The 22,539-nt window shown below is 54.1% G+C and overlaps 2 protein-coding genes across 2 annotated transcripts; one reads left to right on the top strand and one right to left on the bottom strand.

Moving 5' to 3' along the window:
• The first annotated feature begins 6,189 nt into the window (after positions 1–6,189).
• Positions 6,190–8,540, top strand: LGALS2 (galectin 2). The gene is made up of 4 exons (XM_071730321.1): positions 6,190–6,296; positions 6,728–6,810; positions 7,117–7,273; positions 8,345–8,540. Exons 1-4 carry the CDS (start codon positions 6,291–6,293, stop codon positions 8,498–8,500), a joined length of 402 nt encoding a protein of 133 aa, XP_071586422.1. The 5' UTR covers positions 6,190–6,290; the 3' UTR covers positions 8,501–8,540.
• A 993-nt stretch (positions 8,541–9,533) lies between these two features.
• On the bottom strand, positions 9,534–17,571 carry CDC42EP1 (CDC42 effector protein 1). The gene is made up of 3 exons (XM_071730307.1): positions 17,262–17,571; positions 12,942–13,824; positions 9,534–11,952 (listed from the first exon to the last, which is right to left on the bottom strand). The coding sequence occupies exons 2-3, from the start codon at positions 13,381–13,383 to the stop codon at positions 11,156–11,158; spliced, it is 1,239 nt and encodes a 412-aa protein (XP_071586408.1). The 5' UTR covers positions 13,384–13,824; positions 17,262–17,571; the 3' UTR covers positions 9,534–11,155.
• Between the last annotated feature and the right edge of the window lie 4,968 nt (positions 17,572–22,539).

Below are 22,539 nucleotides of genomic sequence, written 5' to 3'. Positions count from 1 at the left end.
TTTTCCTTTTCCTTTTTCCTCTTTTCTTTTTTATTTTTTCTTTTTTTTCTTTTTCCTTTTTCCTTTTTTCCATTGGGTGAGCCACCCTTGGCATCACTCCTCATGCGTGTGACTCAGACAGATTCTGCTTGCCTGAAGAATTCCTCCGAGTCCTCAGAGTTGTCCAACCCGCCTGGGCTCAGCGCTGGAGCCCGTGAGAAACACACTGGAAGGGAATGACAGAGTGCCAGCAGCCTTGTTCTCCCTGTGCGGGATGGACTGCTGCGTGTGAGGACTCAGCAGTCACTCTCTCTGCACGCCCTTGCTGTCCTCTGCGGCTGAATCCGGGGTGGCTGCTCAGAGCTCAATGGAAGGAGGTCCCCACGGACATTTTGTGTGTGGCGTGGCGTAACACTGCGTTTCTTTTTTGCTTATTCAGGTTTCCAGCCAGTTGGCCTCATGCTGCCTTTGTTGTGGGAAATGGTCTCCTTGAAGTCAGGGGAGCTGAGCCCGGGGTGTCTTAGAAGTCCCTTGGCTCCCACTGTTGGAAGGCATCCGTTCATTTGAATGCTTCTGGTTTTGGGGCTTAATTGGACCCACCCAAGGGCTAATTTTTTTCAGAGGCATTGAATGCCTCAGTGCCTCCTACTGATAGTAGAGGGTGTGATGAGAGATCAGCATCTCTGATACTCGAGCCGCACTAGCCAAGGGAACCTGACTTCCTTTTAGCTTCTAGGACAGGTTTGTAAAACTGGAATATTTATTTATTTAATATATCCATGGAAGCTTTAAGGTGAGTATCTAAACAAGAAGAGTTGTTGGTTTTCTTTTAATGTGAACTTGGGTGTCTGTGCCTCAGTTTACCCATGTGAAGGTGAGGGAGCTGCCATCTTCCTTACTCAGTGATAAGATAAAGCTGATGGAGATCTTAATCTTTTGGTGCAAGATGCAAGTGGAGCATAAGACCTCACAAAGCTGATCGTTGATTGTCTCTTTGAAAGATCCTTTTCCCATTAAACTAATAATATCTCATCCAACAAGTCTGAGTAAAGCTGGGAGATCCTAGATGTCCATGAGAGGCAGAAGCCATGAGCCATATGTCTCCTTTTTGCCAGTCGGGGAGCTTTCAACACAAGTGCATTTTTATCTCCAGGCATGTTTTTTGAAAGCCTTTCCCATAACCCACATTCCTGGCATGCCCCCATAGGGAAAGAATTAGAGAAATGAAGGCTGGAAATGGAACTGGGTGGCATGTAATCAGTGTTCTGACCTCCCTTCCCCACACTGCCTGTTCAGTTCATTCTCCTTCCCCTCAGGCAGCCGAGGACCCATAAGATGTGACTCATCTGGCTGTTGAAATAGGCTTGATGCCCTATAAGCCAGCTCCCATGCACATGAAAATACCTTCTTCCCCTCCCTGTACACAACTAGTAGCACACTAGCACATGTAAGTGTTGCCACAGACTTCATGGCTGCCTGAGAGAGATGTCCCCTGCAAAGGTGAAAGGACATAACTTGGCCTTAGGGATGAAAAACATCCATCAGAGCACATTTGAACTCTCCATAGAGATAGGAGATGCCAATTAGTGTGGCACCACCACCTTTCCAAGAGGGTAGGGAGAGAGATAGTGTTGGAGTCTGTGATCTGCTCCACTTCTTGGTATGGATTCTCTCCACTGCTGTCCCTAAGCCCTGGAGAAAAGTGGTTTTGTTTGTTTGTTTTTCACATTTTAGCTCTTCAGCTAACTTTTTCCTTCTCTACAGGTGAAGGGGGGTGATGCTGGTGGACAGCCTGCCAGAAGGTGATGGCCTTTAATCCCTTGACCTCAGGTTCAAAGTAGTATCAAGTGATACTTCTGTACTTCCCATAGGGGTTCCAGATGATGCACTGTCAGGGAGCAGAGGCATGAGGGGTGATAGGAGATTTACCTCCAGTCTGTCCCATTCTGGTTAACCTCTTAGGCAGGAGGTTGCTTATGGGCAACAGTTTCCTTATGCTTATCATTGCCTTGGCTTTTTCTGCATGTCCTGGACAATCCTCTCCTGTATACACCCTCCAGATCCACAGACCTGCTTATCTAGTCTCCTGCTTACCTCAGTGCTTGGCTGGGGTACATATTTTTGTTCTCTCAATTCTCCTCCATTGGGAAGCTGGCTGGCTTTCAGAGCTTAGGGGTTGGTTGGCTGAAGGTTGAATCACTGCCTGCTGAGAGGAAAACCAGCACCTCCAACTGAAGTGGAAACTGACCCTGTCAAACCTATCTGGGAATCTTTGTGACTGGCAGAAGGAGGACTGAGCAGCTCCATCAGGAGGTGATAGGAGCCTCTTCTTGGTCTCCGGTTCTGAGTCCTAACCTCTGAAAATCCAAAGTGCAACTTCTTGAAATCCACCCCACAGGCCTCTAAGGCAGGGAACATTCCCTGCTAGGTTTTATAAAACCAAGTCAGAAATGTGGATTCATCATGACTGCTGGGAGGGACCACAACCAGGGCCCAGATAAGGTCAGAAGATGGTTTAAATCAGGTCACAGCTCGATATTTATTGTGTGGAGTTTTTCTTTTTTCTTGACTACCGCACTGAAATCCTTCCCCAGAGGCTATTCAAGGAAATAAATAGCTAGTGGAAAGGGACAATAGCTTGCTGTGGAGTACAAATTATATGAAGCAGTAGGAAATAATAGCAGAGTGAGCAGCTGCTGCTCTGAGAAAGAATGCATGGTTGCTCTCTCCAGCTCCCTTTGCCTTGAGTGATCGCTGGTGCCTGGTCCATAGCACAGGCTCCCTGGTGCTTTGAGTGCAAAATGGGAGATACCTTTTTCCCCCCTAGTGTCGTCTGGTGGCACTAACATCAGGCTGAAACCACAGCCTTTCATTAGGGTTGTCAAGGGACCTTTTGCCTCTTCTCACAGGCTTGTTTTGAGGCATTCCTGCAGCTGACATGGCCACCCTGAATTTCCCCCTCTTCCTCTTTTTCTGGGCTGGTCGTGTCTGGTGAAGACCCATGTCACTCCTACGAGGGACTATTCGTAGCCTGTGTCATCTAGGGAGAATGCACTGGCTGCCCTGTCCTCTGAGTCCCTTGAAGCCCTTCCTCAGAGCGCCACTGGGAGGAATGGTGGGGACTATTGTGATGTGCTGGTGTGGATTTGGCTGCCACAAAAAGCCCCAAGAAGCCTCTTACAGCTAGGGTGGTTGCACTGCCTTGGCTGGGAAGTGGGGAAGCCTGTGGTTTTCCTCAGGGCTTCACACCTAGCTGATTTATCTCCTGCCCAAGTAAGAAAACAAAATAAATACTGCTGCCAGCAATGGTGCTACCAAGGATCTTGGCAGCCTGCTGGGGAGGGTGGCATTCAGTCTGTTCTCAACAGCTGTGTGGGTGCCTTGTGGTAGAGCTGGCAGCTCTAGGCTATGGTGTGTGAGGTGATGCTGTCTGGAGCCACCCCGAGGGTCTTGGGCTCCCATGGGTGCTTCTAGTTTCCTGAGATCTCCCTAGGACTAGAGGGAAAGTCAGGAAGCATTGTTAGCTGCAAAATGTACATCCTGGGACCTCTGGAAAGGAAGCTGCCATGTTTTGTGTGATAAAAGCACTCCTCAGAGGACCTGCCCTACCACCCTTCTGGCTGAAAGCCCATGTTGTTGCATTCGTCTGATCCCTCCTTAAAGTATGATTTCTTATTTATTTTTTTTCTGCAAAATTGCAGGCCTGCCTATGCCCTGCTAGAAGACCTGAGTTTGTCCTCAGGTTTGGGGGCACAGCGCCCATGTTCATGCCAGTGACTGCTCATCAGGTCCCTGATATCCCAAGGCTCCTTCTGGGAATGCAGCAAAGCCTCCTCTGGTGCTAGTGGTGTCCCACCCCAGTACAGGCCAACTTCCCTCTGGCCATTGGGAACATCTGTATGGGACCCTGGAGAGGCACTCCCATGCAGGTTCCCTATTAGAGGATCACCTCTCAGGATGTTAAGGTTTCCTGGATAACTTGCACTGGTGACCTCCTCCTACAACAATTCCTTATATTTCCCTCCCTGCAGAGACCCTCCACCCACTCTGCAGATGCCCTTAATCCGGATTTCCTCTTTCTTTGGGATTTACATTCCCATCATGTCATTGTTTCCTTGGGCTTTCTGCTGTGCAGTATCTGCAGGGAAGTGTCAACCTGCCCCCTTCACCTTCCATCATCATCATCATCATCCCAGTTGCCACCTCCAATTTCACTGGAGGATTTCAGCTCTTCTGAGGTCCATAAAGCCTCAGACCCTTCCTAGGTGGGGAGCACATCCTCCTGCATGAGAGAGGCCATCTGCACAGGGCTGGTGTCTGACCATGAGAAGGCTGAGCTCTGCAGATGAAGGAAGTCACCAACTCTGTCAGAGTTGTTGCCTGGTTTCCCACTATTGTTCCCAGTGGCAAATAAACGGGGGGTGAACGCCCCTGCTGAGCATTGTAGGAGGGGGGTTAATGTTATCGTGATAAAATCTCACAGCCCCTCTCTGAGCAGCTCGTGCCTCTTTCCTGCTTGTCTTCCCTTCTTGCTTCTCACATCCGTGGTACTTGTGGCTCTGCACATAGCTCTCTGCTTGGCTAATTTTCCCTGTCCTTCAGGCACATGCTGCTCTCCCTCCTGGGTACCCTCACACTCTGCCAGCGGGATGGGTGGATAAATCCCAACGAGAGCAATGAATGTTTCTCTCTGCTCTGCATTGGGCTGTGTGGGGAGTGGAGTGGATGCTCCTCTGCGCTGCTATCCCAGGAACTGGGCCTTGTCTCTGCTGCAGTGTCACTGTGTCTCTTGGGCCAGCCACTTATAACACTGTAATTCTGACTTTAGGGTCTGTCATGGGATTTGCTCTCTTGAACCCCAGAGGTGTTTGTTTCTCCCCATTGGCTTAACATGGGTTCAGATGGTGGCTCTGCAAGCCATGTCTTTGCCCTGTCCTTGTCCTTGCAAAGGGAACACGTGTGTTGTTTGAAAGAGAAACCTCTCATAGCCAGTGAGATGCTCTGATATTATGGGAGAGAAGTCTCTGTGCTGTCCCTGGAGTGGCTGTCGGGGAACAGGGGGATGTGAAGGTGTGTGGGGGTGGGGAAACAGATCCAACGCCAGAAATCCCCAGCACTTGCTCCTGCTGTCTCCACACTTTGCCTGGGGAGGTTTCACCAACAGCTTCAATGATCTCAACAGCAAACAAATTTCTCAAGCCTCTGCTGGGCTTTATGACCCCTGCCTGTAGGAAACACCTCCGGAAAAGGGGTGCTTATCAGCACTTGCCTCTGCTTGCTTCAGGAGGTTTCAGGGAAGGGCAGAAGCCGTCTACCAGCTGGCGGTGGAGCAGCAGGGTGACCGCATTCAGCTGCTCTCTGCAGGGCTCAGGAGGGAGGGCTGAGGAACTCTTGAGCCTTGTCCTCTTCCTCCCTCTCATTTTTCTATTGATTTCTGGGAATACAGCACCAATTGTTCAACCAAATCTGGGATGCTGTCTACTGGCTTGTAGCTCTTACCTGGGAAGGAGATAGCAGGGATGATGCTCCCCTGTGAGGACAACAGTCCTGTGCCTCAGAGTTAGGGAGGATTTGGCTGTTGGACCTGGTGTGCTCTCTCCTCAAGCTGAAAGGTTTGGGCCTGGATGGGAAGTGGCAAAGAACTCCTACGTGTTGCGAGTGTGGCCCATGCAGCTGGGGCTGGATCTAGAGCCACAAGAAGGGAAGGAACTGGGATGCCACTCATGTCACTCCTGCAAAGGGCTGTTCATAGCTCACATCATCTAGAGGGGATGTGTTGGCTTCTCTGTCCTCCAAGCCACTTGTAGCCCTTCCTCAGAGCACTGTGGGGGGTGGGACAGTGGGTACCATTTTGGTTTGTTGACGTGGATTCTGGGGGTTGCCCTCTGCCACAAAAGGAAGGAGCTGAAACACTTCTTTTGGCTGAGCTGCTAGGTGCAGAAAAGAGGTGAACATGGTGGTCACAGCTCTGTGGCCAGTTGGGAAGATGCTTGTCCATTGTGGTGGAAGGAGTAGCACCAGTAAGGGGCTGTGTGTGGTGGTCCTTCCACTGGCAGCTCACAGACGAGGCTGGGAATTGGCTGACTGTCCTGAAGCCCCTAATGAGAGGAAGTGTATGTAGAGAAGCTAATTCTTAGGATCAAAGTCTCCTGGCATAATAGCAGCTAGTGGGGCCTTGCAGAGGAGGAGATGTTGTTAATGTGTAAGCCACAAGGAAGTCTAGGCATGTAAGGTCCTCTGCGCAAAGCATTTCTGAGCTAAACTGCTGGTGGCTCCCTGCCTGGTTACTCTGCACTCTGTCTCAGAGGAAGATGGGTGTAAGGGCTGTTGCTCCTGTCCTCTGTCACCCGAGGTCCCCAGCTGGGCAAAGACCCAGCAAGCTACAGCCACCTTTGCTCTCACCACTTGAATTTTTTGAGCTGTAGGAGATGCTGCTCACCCAACCCTGGGTTGTGCCCCTCTGCTTCAACTCTCGTACCTCTGCTGCCATGCTTTCATTTTCTTTCACTGAGGACAAGACTGTTCTCATCTCCTCTCCCTCTGATGTCTTCTTGCTTGCTGGCTTCACTCAGCCCACTCCTTAAGTTGCCTCCAGAACAGAGAGTTTTTTGCCGTGAGAGAAAGAGCAGCTGAGAGAAATGGATATTCTCCTGGCTGAGGCATCTGCTCCAAGCAGCACCCTCTTAGTTATGGTGGCAGTAGAGGAATGACTGAAGGAGCCCTACAAACTCTTTTCTCTCTGTCTTAGGTAAAATTTGAAATCCTCAACCTGCATATGAAGACTGGAGACTGCCTGAAGATCAAGGGCAAGATATCTGATGATGCTGATGAGTAAGTACAAAGGAACCACCTCAACTTGCCAGAACCGAAGGTGGGCTACAGAGGGAGGTGGATTTCCGATGTCACCAGGTAGAAAAAGCATGAGCATAGCCCAGTGTTGGGGTTAGCTCAGTTAGCCCTATGCCACTACTGTGCCAATTCCCCTAATTCCCAAGGAAAACAAGGAAACAGGAGGCATTAAATGCCTGCAATGCTGATGGAGCAACTGATGGAACACTGATGGGTGCAGAGTTGGATCTCAGGTCTTCCAAGACCTGTCCTGCCCATGCAGCTGACCTTCCTCCTGTTCACCCACAGCTTCAGCATCAACCTTGGCAACAGCCCTTCAGATCTGGCACTTCACTTCAATCCCCGCTTCAATGAGTCTGCAATTGTCTGCAACTCCCTGTGCTCCAAAGTCTGGGAGGCAGAGCATCGTGATCACCTCAGGTTCTCCAAGGGCTCCACTATCAAGGTGAGGAGGCTGTGCCAGCATAGAGGTTGTGTGTGTGTGTGGTGGGGTGGGGTGAAGCCCCTTCTTAGCAGGTTCTCATACATTAGTCCTCCCAGTCCTGTCCAGTGCCTCCTGCTTCTTCCCAACAGCCCCTCATCTTCTGGGTTTTTGGTTCTGATTGTCATTTCTACTCTTTCTTCAAAATCCCAATGCTTCCTCTGGGAACTTTGTGTGAGCCCTGTTTATCTCAGGCTTTGTAAATGTTTCCTGCCCTCCATACCTGCCCAGCTGGTGAATGCAGCAGGGGCACACATGAAAATAAAGGGAGCCTTCAGGAAGCAGGATCTTGCTGCTCTCTACCTAATTTCCTAATTCCTTCCATTAGGAAGGAACACAGGCTTTAAGCTAACCCAGAGTTTGGAGCAATGTCCAAAAACTTCTCCTTCAGCTCTTCTGTCCTCACGAGTCCTGGATGTACGCTGCTGATCTGTCCTCTCCTCCTGCCAGGGATGCTGTCCTAGTTGCTATCTCACCCCATATGATATCCCGAGACATTAACAAGGCTGCATTTAGAAGCAGTCCTGTTGGTGTGGAAAGGAAGCTGTTTTTTGGGGAGTGTGTGACAACGTGATGGCTTTGGGGAACAATCCTATTAATTTGCAAAGATCAGTGGTCTATTTTTATCCTGCCTACTTGTGTATCTTTATCAGTGAAGATCCTTCTTCCAGGTCCCAGGAAGCTGCCGAGGGCATTGGGGTGTCAGGTTTATTCTGCCCTGATCAGAGCAGATCCAAGCAATGTGGTGCTTAAAGACACTCTTGGCTTTAACAGCCCTGAGTTTACAATCTGAGTAGCTGAAACAGCCCCAGAAGAGATCCTGTCAGCAAGTCATAGTCTAGATACCAGCTCAGCCCCTTGATATCAACTTCCCATTTCCTGCATCACCCTCAGCTCAAACCCCAGCACCTTGCTTACAGCTCTCAGGACCAGGTCTGACCCTCATGTGTAACAGCCAGGCCTTTCAATTGCATGCTCACCTCCTGATCTCCTCTTTGTCCCTAATTCCTGCCCTCCTTCCCTTGTCTCTCCCAGATTGCCATTGAAATGAAGCCAGACAAATTTGAAGTGAAACTGCCGGATGGGCATGAAGTGGAATTCCCCAACCGGCACTGCTATAACAAAATCAACTACATGAGCATCAAGGGGGAATTCAGGGTCACCTCTTTCAAACTGGATGCTGCTTCTTAGCTCTAATAAAAACCCAAGCAGAAGGAGACTGCTTGCTCCAGCTGCTCTGGCTTCTGTGAGATCTCTGGCTCCGTACAAGACAACTCTCAGGTTTTGCCCAGGGTTTTTCCACCAGCAGCAAAGGACCCATGTTGGATGGAAGTGTCTCCCAGATAACAGCAGGTGCTTTTCCAAGTCAGACCAGGATGTGGGGTTGAATGGATAGCAGGCAGGGCAAAGCAGGCTGTAGGTGGGGTTTAGGAGACCATGTGATTGTTTGGGGAACGGTTGTGTAATCTCTTCAGAATGCACCATTTCTTCCTGCACCCCAATTTTTGGGAGAGAGGGAGAGGAACAAAAGCATTGACATGAGTGGCATGGAATCGTGGGCCACAGAATAATGAAATGTTTGGTTTGGGAACCTCAGGGCATAAATTTGATGGGATTCTTTTGGCCGCTCTCTCGACCAGGAGGAAACAGCACCTTGCCCTCCTGCAGGAATGGTACCACATGAAGGGGTGGCACAGGTGTGCCTCTGAGCCAGCATTCCTCCCAGAGATAAGGAGTTGTCTCCTCCAACTTTCCCTCTTATCTCACCTTGCTTATCTGCTGGCACATTCCAGCTGGGTTACCCATTACTTCAACATTTCCACACTGAACCCTACTCAGGGAAAGTGAGGCAGTAGAAGGCAGTGGTGAGGGAGGATGGCATTTGGGTTGGGTTTTGTTGCTCAGCATGTCCCAGCCTGTGTCCCTTGCATGGGACTATAGGCAATTAGTGCTGATCATCTGATGCTGCAGGTCTAATTAAAAAGTGTCTCGACAGCCTTAAATGAGACTTGTGTGACAGCAAACACTGGGGCACTTTAAGCAGGGTGGGTGTGAGATTGCCTTGTGTATTAGCCAGGGTGAGTGGCAAAGTACCTGGCTGGTTAATTCAGGAATCCCAGAGATCCTGGAAAATCCTGCTGGGAGTGGAGTAGATGGGATTTTGTGGCTGGAGCAGGGAAGATGATAAGATCACTGCAGCTAAGGGGAGGCACCAGAGGAGCAATTAGTATCAAAACTGCTTTAATAAGGACAATAATAAGTGCATGGGATACAGAGTGGAGGCAGAAAGGCTATTTCATGGATGTGGGTCTTTGGTCTGGAGCTTGTGTTACTGTCTGGGAAGCGAAGGGTGGGGGAAGCTTGTCCTGAGAGCCAGGATCCCTGCCCCAGAGTGTGCAGGGGTGATAAGGCTGATCCTGCTGGGTGCCAGCGGCCAGGGCAGGGGACTCCTTAAAGATGCTGCTCCCTACCCTGGCTTTCTGCTGCCAGCTGGCCCAAGGCAACTGCCTGGGGATGCTGGAGGAGATGGGCTTACCCATAACTTCAATGGCCTGACTGTGAGCACCACTCCCATGTACGACACATGTGCGTGCTGGAGCTGCTTTTTTCTGCTCTGAAGAGCTCCCTGCCAGAAGCAGCCGGGTGAGCTGCGTGGGAGCTGAGCCCTGTGGCCATGGCCCAGCATCTCCCCCCACTGCACACCCCCTCCTGTACCAGAGAACAAGGGGGGTGCTGTGAGGGTCTCTCTGGTGACCTCAGCCTCTGAGCATCTTGGCTCCACGCGGTGGCACAAAGACGCTTCTGTGAGGGACAATTTGCACGTGGGGCAGCGTGGGGGGCAGCTCGTTCTAGGGTGGCCACATCACCCAGGGCACTTGGTGAGGGGCATTGGCTGTCCTCCTCCTGGACCCCTGGTAAGGGGCATGCTGGAAAGAGGGGTGCACACATGGGGAGTGGGAAGAGGGAGTGAGGGTGGAAAAGAGGCAGCACAGACCAAGTGGCTGCAGAGTGGGAGTCTGCTTGTTTTGAGGCAGGGGGGGAAGGAAAGAATTTTTGGGTCCTGAACTGCAGAATTTGGTGATCTGACAGCCTCACCTCTGTCTACAGACAGCCAAGAAGTTTCTATCCCTCCCACTGCGAAAGAGCAGGGGTGGGAAAAGGAGCCATCATAAGTGATGGCTCAGCAGCAGAAGGCAAGTGGAAAGGCCCCTGTGATTATCTCTGTGTGTGTTCTCACCTCTTGAATGCTGAGCTCAAGGCTAATTTTGTTTTTGGAGGGGAAGAGAGAAAGCCCAGCTCTGTGGGGGTTGGCTGTCCCTTGAGCCCCTAGCTGACCTCCTTCAGTAGACAGATATACTATACAGGAGGGCCTTGCACCAGCTGGAGCTGGGGCCACCCCCATCCCCTACGTGGTAATATCAGTGGTAATATCTCTAGGAAGGCACCTCTGCTAGCACAGAGGGTGGTTGGGGGCTTTGGTGGGAGGATGGGTCATGTCCACAGACATGCTGACAGGGTCAGACTGACGGATGGGAGAGAGGGTGCCAGGGGAACAGGATGGGGTAGGAAGTGGCTTGGGGTTTCTTTGGCACACGGGAATGTCTCTTTGGTTCAGTGAGGCCAGGGAAGGGCTGCAATGCCCATGTTGCACAGCCCTCACCAGCCTGGCCCAGCCCTGGGGAGCACCCCTGGAGGCAGATTCTCCTCCTGCCCCCAGTACTCCCAGTTTGACAAGGAGGGGACCTGCTAGGTCTGCTGGTGGCAGAGGGTGAGGGGATGGGGAGGTGGGTGAAGACCCTGGCACCAGTGCCTCTGGTGGAGGGCTGTGATGGGGAGGGTGGCTTTTCACACCTTGACTTCATCATCATCCTCCTCATCAGCGTACTCGAAGGAATTGCTGCGTCCCACCCAGGCACCAGTGTACCCCTCCTGCAGGCTGGTGCGGTCTCCATCCTCCTCCTCTCCTTGGTTCCAGCTGGCCTCAGGGGAATGGCTCTCCCCTGTCACTTGTGACCTCCACGAGCTGCTGCTGGGGCTCTCCCACACAGTCGGCGTCCAGGCTTGCAGGACACGCTCACCGTTCTCTAAGCTCCGGGGAGTGCTGGTCCCACCATAATGGCGGGCCAGGACCTGGGCTGCCCGATCAAACTCTCCTGCCTCGATGGTACAGTCGTTCCGGTGCCCCTGCCACGGGGTTTTTCTGGGTGTTGCCCCCAGCCCTGATGTCCAGGCAAGGTCCTCTCCAGCGCCCTCGATGGCGTGTGCCTCTCCGTTGGCACGGACTGACAGTCCCGGCAGTGAGCTGGCCCCCGACGGGCTGCTCTGCTCTGTCCAGAAGCTGGACATTGCCTTGTCCTCTCCATAGGAAGCACCCAATGCTGAAGGGACCCCGTCCTTGTTCCTCTCATCACATGGGAGATCAGGGTCATCCTCCCCCACCTCGCTCCCATTGGTTTCGGAGAAGTTCATCACCTGGAGGAGCTCGCTCATCAGGGAAGGACCCAGGTCCAGGCGGAAGGAGAGCAGGGAGTCGGAGAGCACGGAGTCAGAGCGCTTCAGCTCTGCTTCCCTGGGGAATGCACTCTCTTGGGACTTTTCCAAGCGAGGGACACGAGGGATGGTGCAAAACCCAGACTCCAGCCCTGTGAGGCAGAAAGGATGGTTGGTGAGGGTGAGCATAGGTAGGTAGCAGGAAGCCTGCCTTACAACTTGGGGGGGGGGCAAGAGACACTGCCACGGAAGTCCTGCAGGTCACGCTGCCACCCGTAGGGATGCCCTTTAATAAAGGGCAGGCAGGTGTCTGTGTGGACATCTCCAAAGCTCAGAGTTACCGTGGAGGTGTGATCCCAGGTGGGCTCTGCGATTGGTAAAATGCTGGTGGGGGCTGAGCCAGGCAGGTGGGACCAGGAGATGGCAGCATTGCCTCAGCTTGCCTTTCCCTCTGAGCCCAGCCACCTCCCCCGGCTGCTGCAGGGCACCCAGATCCCCCTCCAGCTCCCAGACCTTCTGTTCCAGACCTCCCTCCCTGGGAAAAAGCTCAGTGCTGTGAGGCCAAAGAAGAGCCACCCAACTGTCCTGTCCCGTCCTTCCCACAATCTTTCCCCAAAAGTCCCTCCTGGACCCTGACTGGCAGGGTGGGATCTGAGTGCAATGGCGAATAGGGAGATGGAATCCCTTAAGGAGCACATGGAGGTGGGAAGTTGGCACAGCTAAGGACAGGGTTGGAACATCTGTGTGGAAGTGGGGAAAGCTGTGCCATGGGTCCCCTTGACCTTGGTGTGGGTATTGCCCCACTGTTTCAGCACTCTCTTGGCTTCCTCAAGGAAGCTGCTCATGGGGAAGGTGTAGGGCTGGGGGGAGATGGGGAACACCCCCTTACAACCACTCCATACAGGCTGCCAGCGATGGGGGAGGGAGGGGAGGAGAAACCATCCATGCCCCATTTTGGAACAGAAGCAAGGACTAAATTGAAAGCGAAGTTAGGATCAACTCCTGGCTGGGGACAGATATATCCTAACTCTGCTGAGAGCCTGAAGTTCCTCACTGGGGGAACTGAGGCATGGAGTGATGGAAAGGGGCTGCAGATGATACCCTGTGCCTGGACACCAGCCTCTGCCCGTGCTTCACTCACCGTAGGCCTGGTGTGTCTTGGAAAAGCTGTTGGAGGCACTTTTGAAGGAGAACTTGCTGGTCAAGCCCCGTCCACTTCCTCCATCGTATGTCACCTCGTTGAGCTGTGGCAGTGAGATGGCATTCTTGATGATGGGAGAGATGTCCGGGGGGGCAGGCGATGCCCCTGCTTGGCCCTCACTGCCCCGGCTCCTCAGGGGCGTCCGGCGGACGTGACGCAGCGTCCGGGCAAAGAAGTTGTTGGCTTTGGTTGTGTCATTCCCACCGTGGTTGCTGAGGAAGGATGTGTCCCCAAAGACGTCCCCTCCGCGCCCCACGTGCATGGTGTGCCGAAAGTCCCCCAGAGGTGGGCTGATCATGTCTGGTGTCAGCTCTGACTTCAGCCGCCTCTTGCCATGGGAGCCTGACACCCAGCTCAGCATTGGCAGCTTCCCCAAGCTCATCTTGCACCCCTCACCTCTGGTCCTGCAAAAGCCCCCCAAAAAAGACCAGCCCTCGCTGGGCTCTCAGCACTGGGGTGTGCCTGTCACATCCCCAGCCTCCTCATCCTGCTCCAATGCTCTTGGGGGAACAGCTCAAGGTGACTTTGGCTTTGTGTGGGTGGGAAGGATGCCTCTCCCTTGCTTCCCAGCACTTATGTTGCTCTCATTAAATCACCTGCAGCGGGTATGTCCCCAGTGGTGAGGATGTTGGTGGCACAGAGGGGTCCACAGAGGGGTCCGGGGTCACTCCCAGTGCTGTGGCAGCCACTGGAAGCTGGCTTTGGCCGTGGATTTAGGGCTTAATCCGCTGTCTTCTTGGGAGCCAGTCACAGATGGGGCAGCGAGTGACAGGAGCTTGGAGCAGGGTGGCAGGGAAAGTGCCTTTGTCCCCTTGTTGGCCACCTGAACAAGACAAGAGGAACAATGAAGCCCTCAGAGGGGAATTTTCCAACCATGTTGGCTGTAACCCTGGGACAGGCTGGGAAGGTTAAAGCCAGTGCATAAGCAACAGTGGGGACATCGCTACCGGCTATCCCCCCTGCCTGGCCCTGCTCTTGAGGAGGAAGAAAAACCTTTCCCCCTCAAAACTCAGCGCTCTCCCTCACCCTTCTGCCCTCCCATGGTGTGCCTCAGTTTCCTCTGCCTGCAAAACAGCTTTCCTGGACCCACAGCATAAGCCAGACTGAGGATTTCCCTCCCAGGCAACTCCTCCTTCCAGAGGGGTGCCCTGCCCAGCTATCCAGTCTCCTGGGGTGAGAAACATCTCCCTTCTTTTTGCTATTCAGATGAACCCCTGGGGAGAGGGTGAGGCCTGGGGACTGTGTGCTTCTTGAGGAGGAGGCGGGGCAGAAAGAAGGTAAAATGCAATATTTGTATATTGGTTTGTTTGTTGTCCTCTGGCTGGGTCACCGGGTGCTGGGCAGACATGTGAGAGCAGCAGGGAGCCGGGGGTGCAGGGAGGGCAGCTGCTTTGAAGACAGGTGAAACTGAGGCACATCAAGGTAGGTGATAGCTTGAGGTCAGAGGAGAAGCTGGGATGGATCCCTAGGCTCAAGTGGGTCCCAGAGGGTGGGAGAAAGGAGAGGATTTGGGGCATGGGGCACTTCAGAGCATCAGAAGTCTGGGTGCCCGCCTAAGGACATGTCCCTCCCTGGGCTCAGTCCCCTCTCAGGGGCCAGGGGAGCCGGGTGGACCTATGTCCCTTCAGCAGGGCCGGTTGTGAGGGCAGCATGCCAAGAGGCCACGCAGATGCCTCTCATCTCTCACTCCCTGCATGCTGGGACCCTGTCACGGAGCGATGCCTTCCGTCTCCCCACCTCCCCTGCCTGTCCCCAGGTCACCTCGGAGCAGGAAAGCAGTGCCAGGGAGGCGAAGCCTCTGGTGAGGGGGAGCCCCTGGCATGGAGCTGCTCTCTTGGCTGGCTACACGTGTTACCGCTTTGCCCTGGCCTTGTTTGCTCACTCGGGCCCCTCTTATCTGCCAGGGGTTAATGCCTAGGGAAAGGAAAACAAACCTCCCCCCGGAGGCTTCCAGCACCATTGGCTGCCTCCTGGGGTGGCAGTGGCTGGTGGCAGGTTGGCTTCCTGCTGGTCCCCAGCCCCTGGCTCACTTTGCCCACATCTGTCTCCTGCTTGCTGAGGCCATGGGGTGCTGCCTTGCAGCTGGGACAGGCCAGGCATGTGGCACATCTGGGGAATAATTCCATCTCTCTGGCAGAAGCCCACCCATTAGCCATAGGGTTAAGACTGTGCCGGGGAACAAGGGAAGCCACCAGAGTGTGTCCTGCAGCAGAGCAGGGGGCTTGGGACCACATGGAGAGAGATGCAACCCCATTTTTCAGCTGTCCCAGGGTCCCTCAGGAAGGCGTGTGACCCTAGCAGATGAGACAAGTTACAGCTCTCAAGTTTTCCTTTCCCTCTGCAAGTTGGAGCTGCTGAGAAACCCAAAGTGAGGACAGTGCCCTGCAGCAGTGGTGCCCACATGAGGTGGGGCAGGTGCTGCACCAGACAGGACTAACCTGAGGGGTGGACCCCACACCTCAGGTCCCCCACACTGCCCTGTAGACCCCTCAGACCCCTTGGGAGAAAGTGGGGCTGGCATTACCCTGGGGATGGGGGGGAGGGGAGGTGAGAGAAACAGGGAGGCAATCCCCATGTTCCCTGACTGGAGAATTATTGAGGTGGGAGCCAAGAGGAGGGAAGTGTTTCCCCTTCCTTGTGCCTCGGCCACCATGGCAATATAAACCAGCACCTCCTGGCCCTGGCTCTCCCTGCCTGCTGGCAGGCAGCGGCAGTGCGAGAGGAGGGAGGGAGGGAGGGAAGGAAAGGAGGCAGCTAGTGCCCAACCCTACCTAGATGGCAGGTTTCTGGCAGGCCTGCTGGGCTTTTTTCTCCCTCCAGTCTCCCCCTTTTTTTCTCCTTCCCTCTGCCCCTCGTGCATTTCTGTGCTGGCTGTGCCCCTTTGAGCCCTCCCCTCCACCCAAGCAGACTCCTCCATGATGGTAAAAACTCGTGATTCTGCAGGCAAAAGGTGACCTGTGCACTCTCCTTTCCTCCACTGGGCATGGGGACCCACTGTCTGGCCACCACTCCATTCGGATGCTGCTTCTGTCCGGCAGCCCAGCACATTCTGCAGCCTCCGGCACAGTGAGCCCACAGCCTCTCCTGACCTCCCCTTCCCCAGCAGCCTCTCCCCACACCTCCCTCCTCACCTCCTCTGGGAAGCCCCCCGCCCTAAAACATCGACCGCCAGCATCTCCTCCTCCTCCCAGCCTGGCCTCCCCTGTTTCCCCCCTGAGCTCAGCTAGTTTCCACTGGTTTTCCACTCACTGGGAATGGCCAGAGCTGTTCTGCTTGCTGGGAAGAGCGGAAACCAGAAAGGGGGGGAAAAGAATCCAGATGTCTAGTTGGCTGGAGCTGCTGAAAGCAGCCTCTTCCCTCCTCCTCTTCTTACCCCCCACCCCCCCACCCCCCTCCCTCAAAGGGGGCATTCTCCAAAAGAGGACGAGGAGATATTTGGGGTGGTTTCAACAGGGGCAAGAGTGGCTGGAAGCAGGAGGCCAGGAAAGCTTCCCCAGCCTTCTGGAGTGCAGAAAAGCCTCCCTTCCCCAGGAGCAAGAGAGGCAAAGCCTCCCCTGTTGGGTGACTTTTTTCTGGGATGGGGAAAGCTGGCAGGGACAAGCCTTTAGGGAAGGGGAAAAGGGGTTCAGCTGGCTGGGCTGGGCCTCTTCCAGCTCCTCTGGAGCAGTGCCGGGCAGTAGGCGGACAAGCCTGAGTCTGACTCTTGCACTTCTGGCTGACATATATATATATATATAACTATAAATATAATATATAGTTAGATCTCTCTGTATAACAAGAGTATTTTTCTAAGCAGACACGCTGGGACGTGGAGGGAGGCTGGGCCTCCAAAGGCAAGTGATTTCCAGCCATTGCCTCCCTCTCCCCTTGCCCAGTATCACTCACTTTCTTCCTCCAAACCCCACAAAACAGGGTGCTGAGAGCCTGTGGAGCTTCTAAAGGTTACCAGCATAGCAAGGGGAAGGGGTGCTCAGCTGCTTTCTGCCATCCCTGGGACCCCCTCCTTGCCCCCTTTCTCTCCTGGCTCCCTCCCCAGCCTGTCTCCCCCCTCCTTGCTCCTGCTTTCCTTCCTCCCGGTTTCCTGTTGCATTCCTGCCTTCTTCTCCCTTTCTTTATTGCCATCCGCCCCGTCTGCATAGCCTTGCCACCCCTCCCTCTTTTCCCCTCTCCTACCACCCTCTCCACCCTTTTTTTCCTACTCCCAAACCTGCTTCCCACCCCATCTCTACAAACTGAGGAACCAAAACTTTCGGGATTTACCTCTTGCGAGCCGGGGTTATTATTTTTTTTTCCCTGTCCTCCGGTTGAAAAGTTGGGAGACTTTCTCCATGGGCCCCTCCAGCTTTCTCCGAGAGTTGCTGGCTCTGCGTCCTGAAGCAGGAGGGAAGAAAGGGGAGGTGTGGCCCCCCTCCCCTTTTTCCCACGGCTGTCCCCCCAAGGCTGTCTCTCCCAGGCTGACACCCCGATGCCACGGGAGAGAGGGAGGGAAAGCTGTCGGGGAGGGGACGTGGGAAGGAGGAGGGCGGGCTGCAGCACCGCTGAGCCAATCCTCGCTTCGACAAGGCGACCAGAGAAAATGAGATTTATTCCAACTATCCAGGACAGAAAACTTCAGGAACTTCTCTCCCTCACCCCCCACCCCCTACCCCCCCGCCTCCCGCTTCCCCAGTGCCATTTCCCGTCCTCTGGAGTCGGCTGCCTCCTGCTCCTGGGCGCCCACTTTAATGGATTTGGGGGAAGGGGGAAGCCCAGGTCGCTGGTTACTGCAGTTAGGGGACCTTGGCTGAGGGGGAAAAGGAAAGGCTGTTGCCCTCTGTGTGTGTGACCCCAAATGTATCAGATGGGTTCGCCCCATCCCACGTTGGATGGGAAGTCCCCAGTGCTCGCTGTGTAGTGTGGTCGACCAGGAATGAGGTCTGGGGGTTCGTGGTCATTCCAGAGTCTGTGGGTAGGGCTGGGTTGAATCCTAGCAGGATATCAGCCTCCCCGAAGGCCACGTGAGCCAAGTGGGCGTTTTGGGGTCAGGACAAGCGTAATGGGGTTAGATCAAGCGTCATATCATCAGCATGGTATCAGACCAAGGTGAGGGGGTGGCAGTGGGTGAATTTAAGGAGGTGCTCCTTGGTGACACTAGGGAGAGAGTTTCTTCCCACACTTGGGATACCACATCCCTCTGGTATCATGCTCTGTTGCTTTGTCCCTTGATGGTCACAGGGTAGAAGATCGTATCACTGCCAATGAGGGGCAACCTGCTGGTGGGCACAGCATCACCAGCATCATGGTGAGCCTCATGGGCTCCAGGAGAGACTCGCTGGATTTGCTAGGGAGTACTTAGCTGGCCACAAGCACCAATTCAGTGCCCTGTGGAGGAGAAGGGAGGTGTCTCTGCTGAGGAAGGCGAGATGAGACTTGTTGGGGTTAAGCAGGGCCTGGCTGAAGGGATGACAAGATGTCTGTAGAGGAGATGTCAAAATGGCCTCTCTCCAGGCTCACATGGCCTGTGCTGGGGTGCATGGGCAGGAGCACCATAATCATTGCTTAGAGGCTTGCTAAGCAGCAGTGGGATTTTGACACAGATCTCAGCCTCAGGATTCTCCTCCGTGAAATGGGATAGTTGGATGTTCAGCCTTCTGTGGAGGTCTTCTGCGCTAGGGATTAAGAGCACATGGACTTTGCATGTTGGAAGTACTTGTAGTGGGTCTAGGTCTCAGAGGGAGACAGGAGCTCAGGTCTGAGGAGGGATGAGCTGTGCCACTTGTGGGGAAAGGAGGACAGATCCTGACCTGCATACTCACTGCTTGCCAGAGGTATGGTAGGCATCTCTTCCCACATCTCCTGCTCAAAAGGAAGACAAGAGGGGTGGTGGGAGAGGCAGGGAAAGGTACTTTCTCTGTGTCTCCTCACTCTACACAGCCTACCAGGGCATCTCTCCTCCCGGCCCCAGGGCCTCCCCCTCACTCCCCTCACCCTTTCCCCTTGCCCTGCAGTGGGGAGTGGAGCCTGGGCGACGGCAGCCGCCTCCGCTGGGGAATGCAGAACAAATCTCTTCCAGATGGGACAGGGGCCGTGCTCCACTCCTTGCAGGGTGGCTGGCTCTCCACCACCTCCTCCTCACCCCCGCTGCAAGCATCTCTGTGCTCTGGGCCAGGAGAGGCTCTGTTTCCAGGAAAGCAGCTGGAAATCCCCCCCTCCTATTCAGCATCCCTCCCCAAGCCTTGTGGTCTTGCAGCCATGCCAGCCAGGCTATGACTTCTGTCCTTCTGGGGCTGGTGTTGAAGTGCTTTGGAGACTTCCAGGGTATGTGCCAGCCCTGGGACTCAGTGTGCATCCTAGATGTTGGCTGCCTGGATATGAGCAGAGGTGGTGCAGCCCCCCTGGCTGTACTGCAGCAAGGACTGCACCCTCCTGACACCCCCTTCTTTTATGTACAGTTGCTTGGAAAGTGAATCCATACAATCCTGCCTCCCAGTTTATTTATCTGCCTTGGCTGATACATGAGAGATGGCTCTGGGGCTGGATGGTGCTGCAGAGTCACTGTACCTATCCATAGGTGCCCTGGGCAGGAGCTAATACATGGACCCCTCCCAGCCTCATCACCACAGACGCCTGGCTACCTAATTTACCTTCTGTCACCCAACTTTTCATTCCAACTGTAACCCTGTGCCCCAGGCAGTGCTACAAATCTCACCACTGCAAGTGAGACCGGCCGGTGGGCTTATCATGGGAGCAGACAAATGGCCCCACAGCCTTACCAGGTGAAGATTTGCTTTGATTTCTACAACATCAAAGATGGCGCTGTGCAAATTGCCCCTCTTCTTCTTTCCAATACTCATCCCTCTGGCACGGGGCCAAGGTCTTATGGATGGCTGAGTGTGACAGAGGTGGAGACAGGGAGGGAGGAAAAGTGCTGAGGGTGGGGTGGTGGGAGGAGGTCTCTGCCCCAAACCTCCAGGTAGTCAGTCTGCCCTCCCACCTTGATTTGCATTCCCTGCTGCTTGCAGGCCAGATGCCTGAAGGAGACTGATTCAGGTCTCTCACTGGAGAAGAAAAACCTCCTTATCCCTTTCCCTGGAATCTGGATCTGGGAGGAGCTGAGGGAAGGTGATGGGGGCAGCCCAGTTTGGGGATGGGTTGCTCAGCCCTGGGTTTCTATTCCTTGCTGTTTCTGTTTGATGCCTTCCTGCTCGCCCGCCGTCCCTGGGAAATTTCCAGGGGAAGGAGGGCAGATTGGGGGCTTGGTGGGAAGGGGGTGCCTCACTCAGCGCACAAGAAGCAGATATCCTGTTGCTGCCCAGGGTCTCCGGCTCATATTTCCTCATTAACCAGGAGTCCTGCTCGTTTACGGGTGACTTCCAGATGTTTCCATTCTCCCCATGGCAGCTGTGAGGGCACATACCATGTGGGTATGGAAATTACTGCCAGCGGTGGGGTGGGGCACAGCCCCCTGCCATGATGGAGAGCAGGGTCCATAGGGCCCTCTGCTCCACCACACATCCCAGCGTGGCCTCATCCAGGTCCCCCTCAACCTAGTGCTCTCTGCTCCCTCCTCCCTGCTCTCAGCTGACAGCTCTCGATGCTGTCTCCAGCCTGTGTCTCACTGCCCTGGGGATGAGCTGGAGGCAGAGCCGGTTTTAGGGTGAGCAAGCTGGGGTGGTGATACCCGGAGGTGAGGAGTAGGTGTGAGGCTCCCAGTGTCTGCCTACTGTATCCCTGGTCTGATGCTAGCCCTGGTTTCATGGGCTGTGGATCCCTTATGTCCTATAATTTCTTCACCAAGATGACTTCTCCCCTAGCAGCACTCCAGGGATGTGCTGGACCAGGCTCAGCACATTTTTGGGGCTGTGCTTTTGTGATAATTGGGGAGAGGGGTCAAACCAGTGCTGCACTGGGGAAGGAAAGTGAGTGGGTTTTGTGAGCACCACCAGGCAGGCAGCAGCACTGGATTACACCCACTCATGATAGAAGTGGGTGGATTGACCTCTGTAAAAACCCATTTCTGATATCCCTGACCGATTCCTCCAGCTCCTCTCCCTGGAGTAGTGGAGAATGGAGAATAGTCCCAAAGGAATGGGACTGACCGTGTTCAGATTGTGGGCTTTGCAAAATGGGGGGTGGCCAAAGGAATGGGACTGACCACATTCAGACCTAGGGCTTTGCAATGTGGGGGTTGGAGGGTGCTTTCCCCCTGGGAGATGGGCTGGGAACTCAAAGCCTTAGGGTTTGCCAAAGCCCAGGGGGAGGTAAGGATGAGTTCCCAGGCTTGTTGGCGGGCTTCTTTCCCTCCCTCTGCTCATCTCTTCCTATCCTAAATGTTTTAATCCTTCTTCCTCCTCCCACTTTCCAGGCTTCCTCCTCATATGCTCATCCTGTTTGTTGGCTGGGGATGAGGGGTGCTGTAGGGATGTTGGGGGGTGTTGTGGGAGGCAGGATAGAGAGACAGAAGCTGGCACTCCCTCAGCTTTCTTTGTGATCTCCCTCAAACTTTGCCCCAGGCACAGAAGAGAGGGAAAGGGGGTGTTTGGGACATGGCTGGGAGGGGAGGGAGGATGTTACATAAACCAGAAGCAATCCAGGAACAGCTAGCTGCCTGTGGCCTGGAAACACCTCTGTGATTCCGGGCACTGGCAAAGAAGATGTAAATATATGCATGCATTTATGTATGTACATTATTTCTCCCCAAAACAACCCCCCCTAACACCACTTGATCCTCCGGTTCGTTTTCACAGAATTTAAGGAGGGGCAAGAGGGACTGAGGGAGCTCAGATATTAACTTGTTGCTTTGAAAGGCAGCTCCCTGTTTGCAGGAGCATCTGGGGGGTTGTTTGCCCTCTCCCAGATGTTTTCCCTTGGCATGATAAGGAGGGCAAGCACAGTTGCAGGACCTTAAAGCCTGTGCAGACTGGAGGGAGCTGGGATGTATGTTGCTTGCAGTGGGGCAAGGGTAGGAGGGGTGCAACAGGGAGGGTGGATGCATAGGGGTTGGGGCTAGGAGAAAGAAACTGGGGGTGGGGGGGTTGACACTCTGTGGGAAAAGAGTCTTTTGAAGTTAAATTGCATGAGGAGTTGGGGAAAGGTGCTTTGGGGAAAGGAGGTAGGGAGGGTGCTCAGGAGAAGGGAGTAGGCCCCCAGTGTTGGCGTGGTGTGGAAGAGGGGACTGTCAAAGTATGTGGCATGCACCCATGGAGCAGATGGGAAGCTAGGTGTGAGGATGTGGAAGGGCATGATGTGCAGAGAGAGTATGTGGGGATATAGGGAATGAGGGATTTGGATGAAGAGATCAGTCATCCATGGGGGGGGAGAGGAAGGTCATTCCTGAGCAACCTGTCCTGGTCAAAGGGAAGAGGTGAAAGCCAGGGGAGTGGTTAGACACAAGTCCTGGACAACTCTTTTATCCTAATGATTTTGCCTGCCCATCCAACCCGTGTATTTTTGGCCCAGGCACGGAAGGAAGGGGGTGGGGATGAGGAGGCAGCTAAAAATAAGGGAGTCCCTGCCCATTCCCCCCAAGGCGGGTATCCGTCTGCCTGCCTGCCTTTGC

The sequence above is a fragment of the Heliangelus exortis genome, chromosome 1, assembly GCF_036169615.1.
Source record: "Heliangelus exortis chromosome 1, bHelExo1.hap1, whole genome shotgun sequence".
Classification (NCBI taxonomy): domain Eukaryota; kingdom Metazoa; phylum Chordata; class Aves; order Apodiformes; family Trochilidae; genus Heliangelus; species Heliangelus exortis.
This window is presented reverse-complemented; position numbering and strand designations above follow the sequence as displayed.

Coding starts and splice junctions, on each gene's coding strand:
- LGALS2 (XM_071730321.1), top strand. Junction 6,811..7,116: donor ATATCTGATGATGCTGATGA/GTAAGTACAAAG, acceptor GTTCACCCACAG/CTTCAGCATCAACCTTGGCA. Junction 7,274..8,344: donor CCAAGGGCTCCACTATCAAG/GTGAGGAGGCTG, acceptor TGTCTCTCCCAG/ATTGCCATTGAAATGAAGCC.
- CDC42EP1 (XM_071730307.1), bottom strand. CDS start 13,383: ATGAGCTTGGGGAAGCTGCCAATGCTGAGCTGGGTGTCAGGCTCCCAT. Junction 11,953..12,941: donor CAAGACACACCAGGCCTACG/GTGAGTGAAGCA, acceptor TCTGCCTCACAG/GGCTGGAGTCTGGGTTTTGC.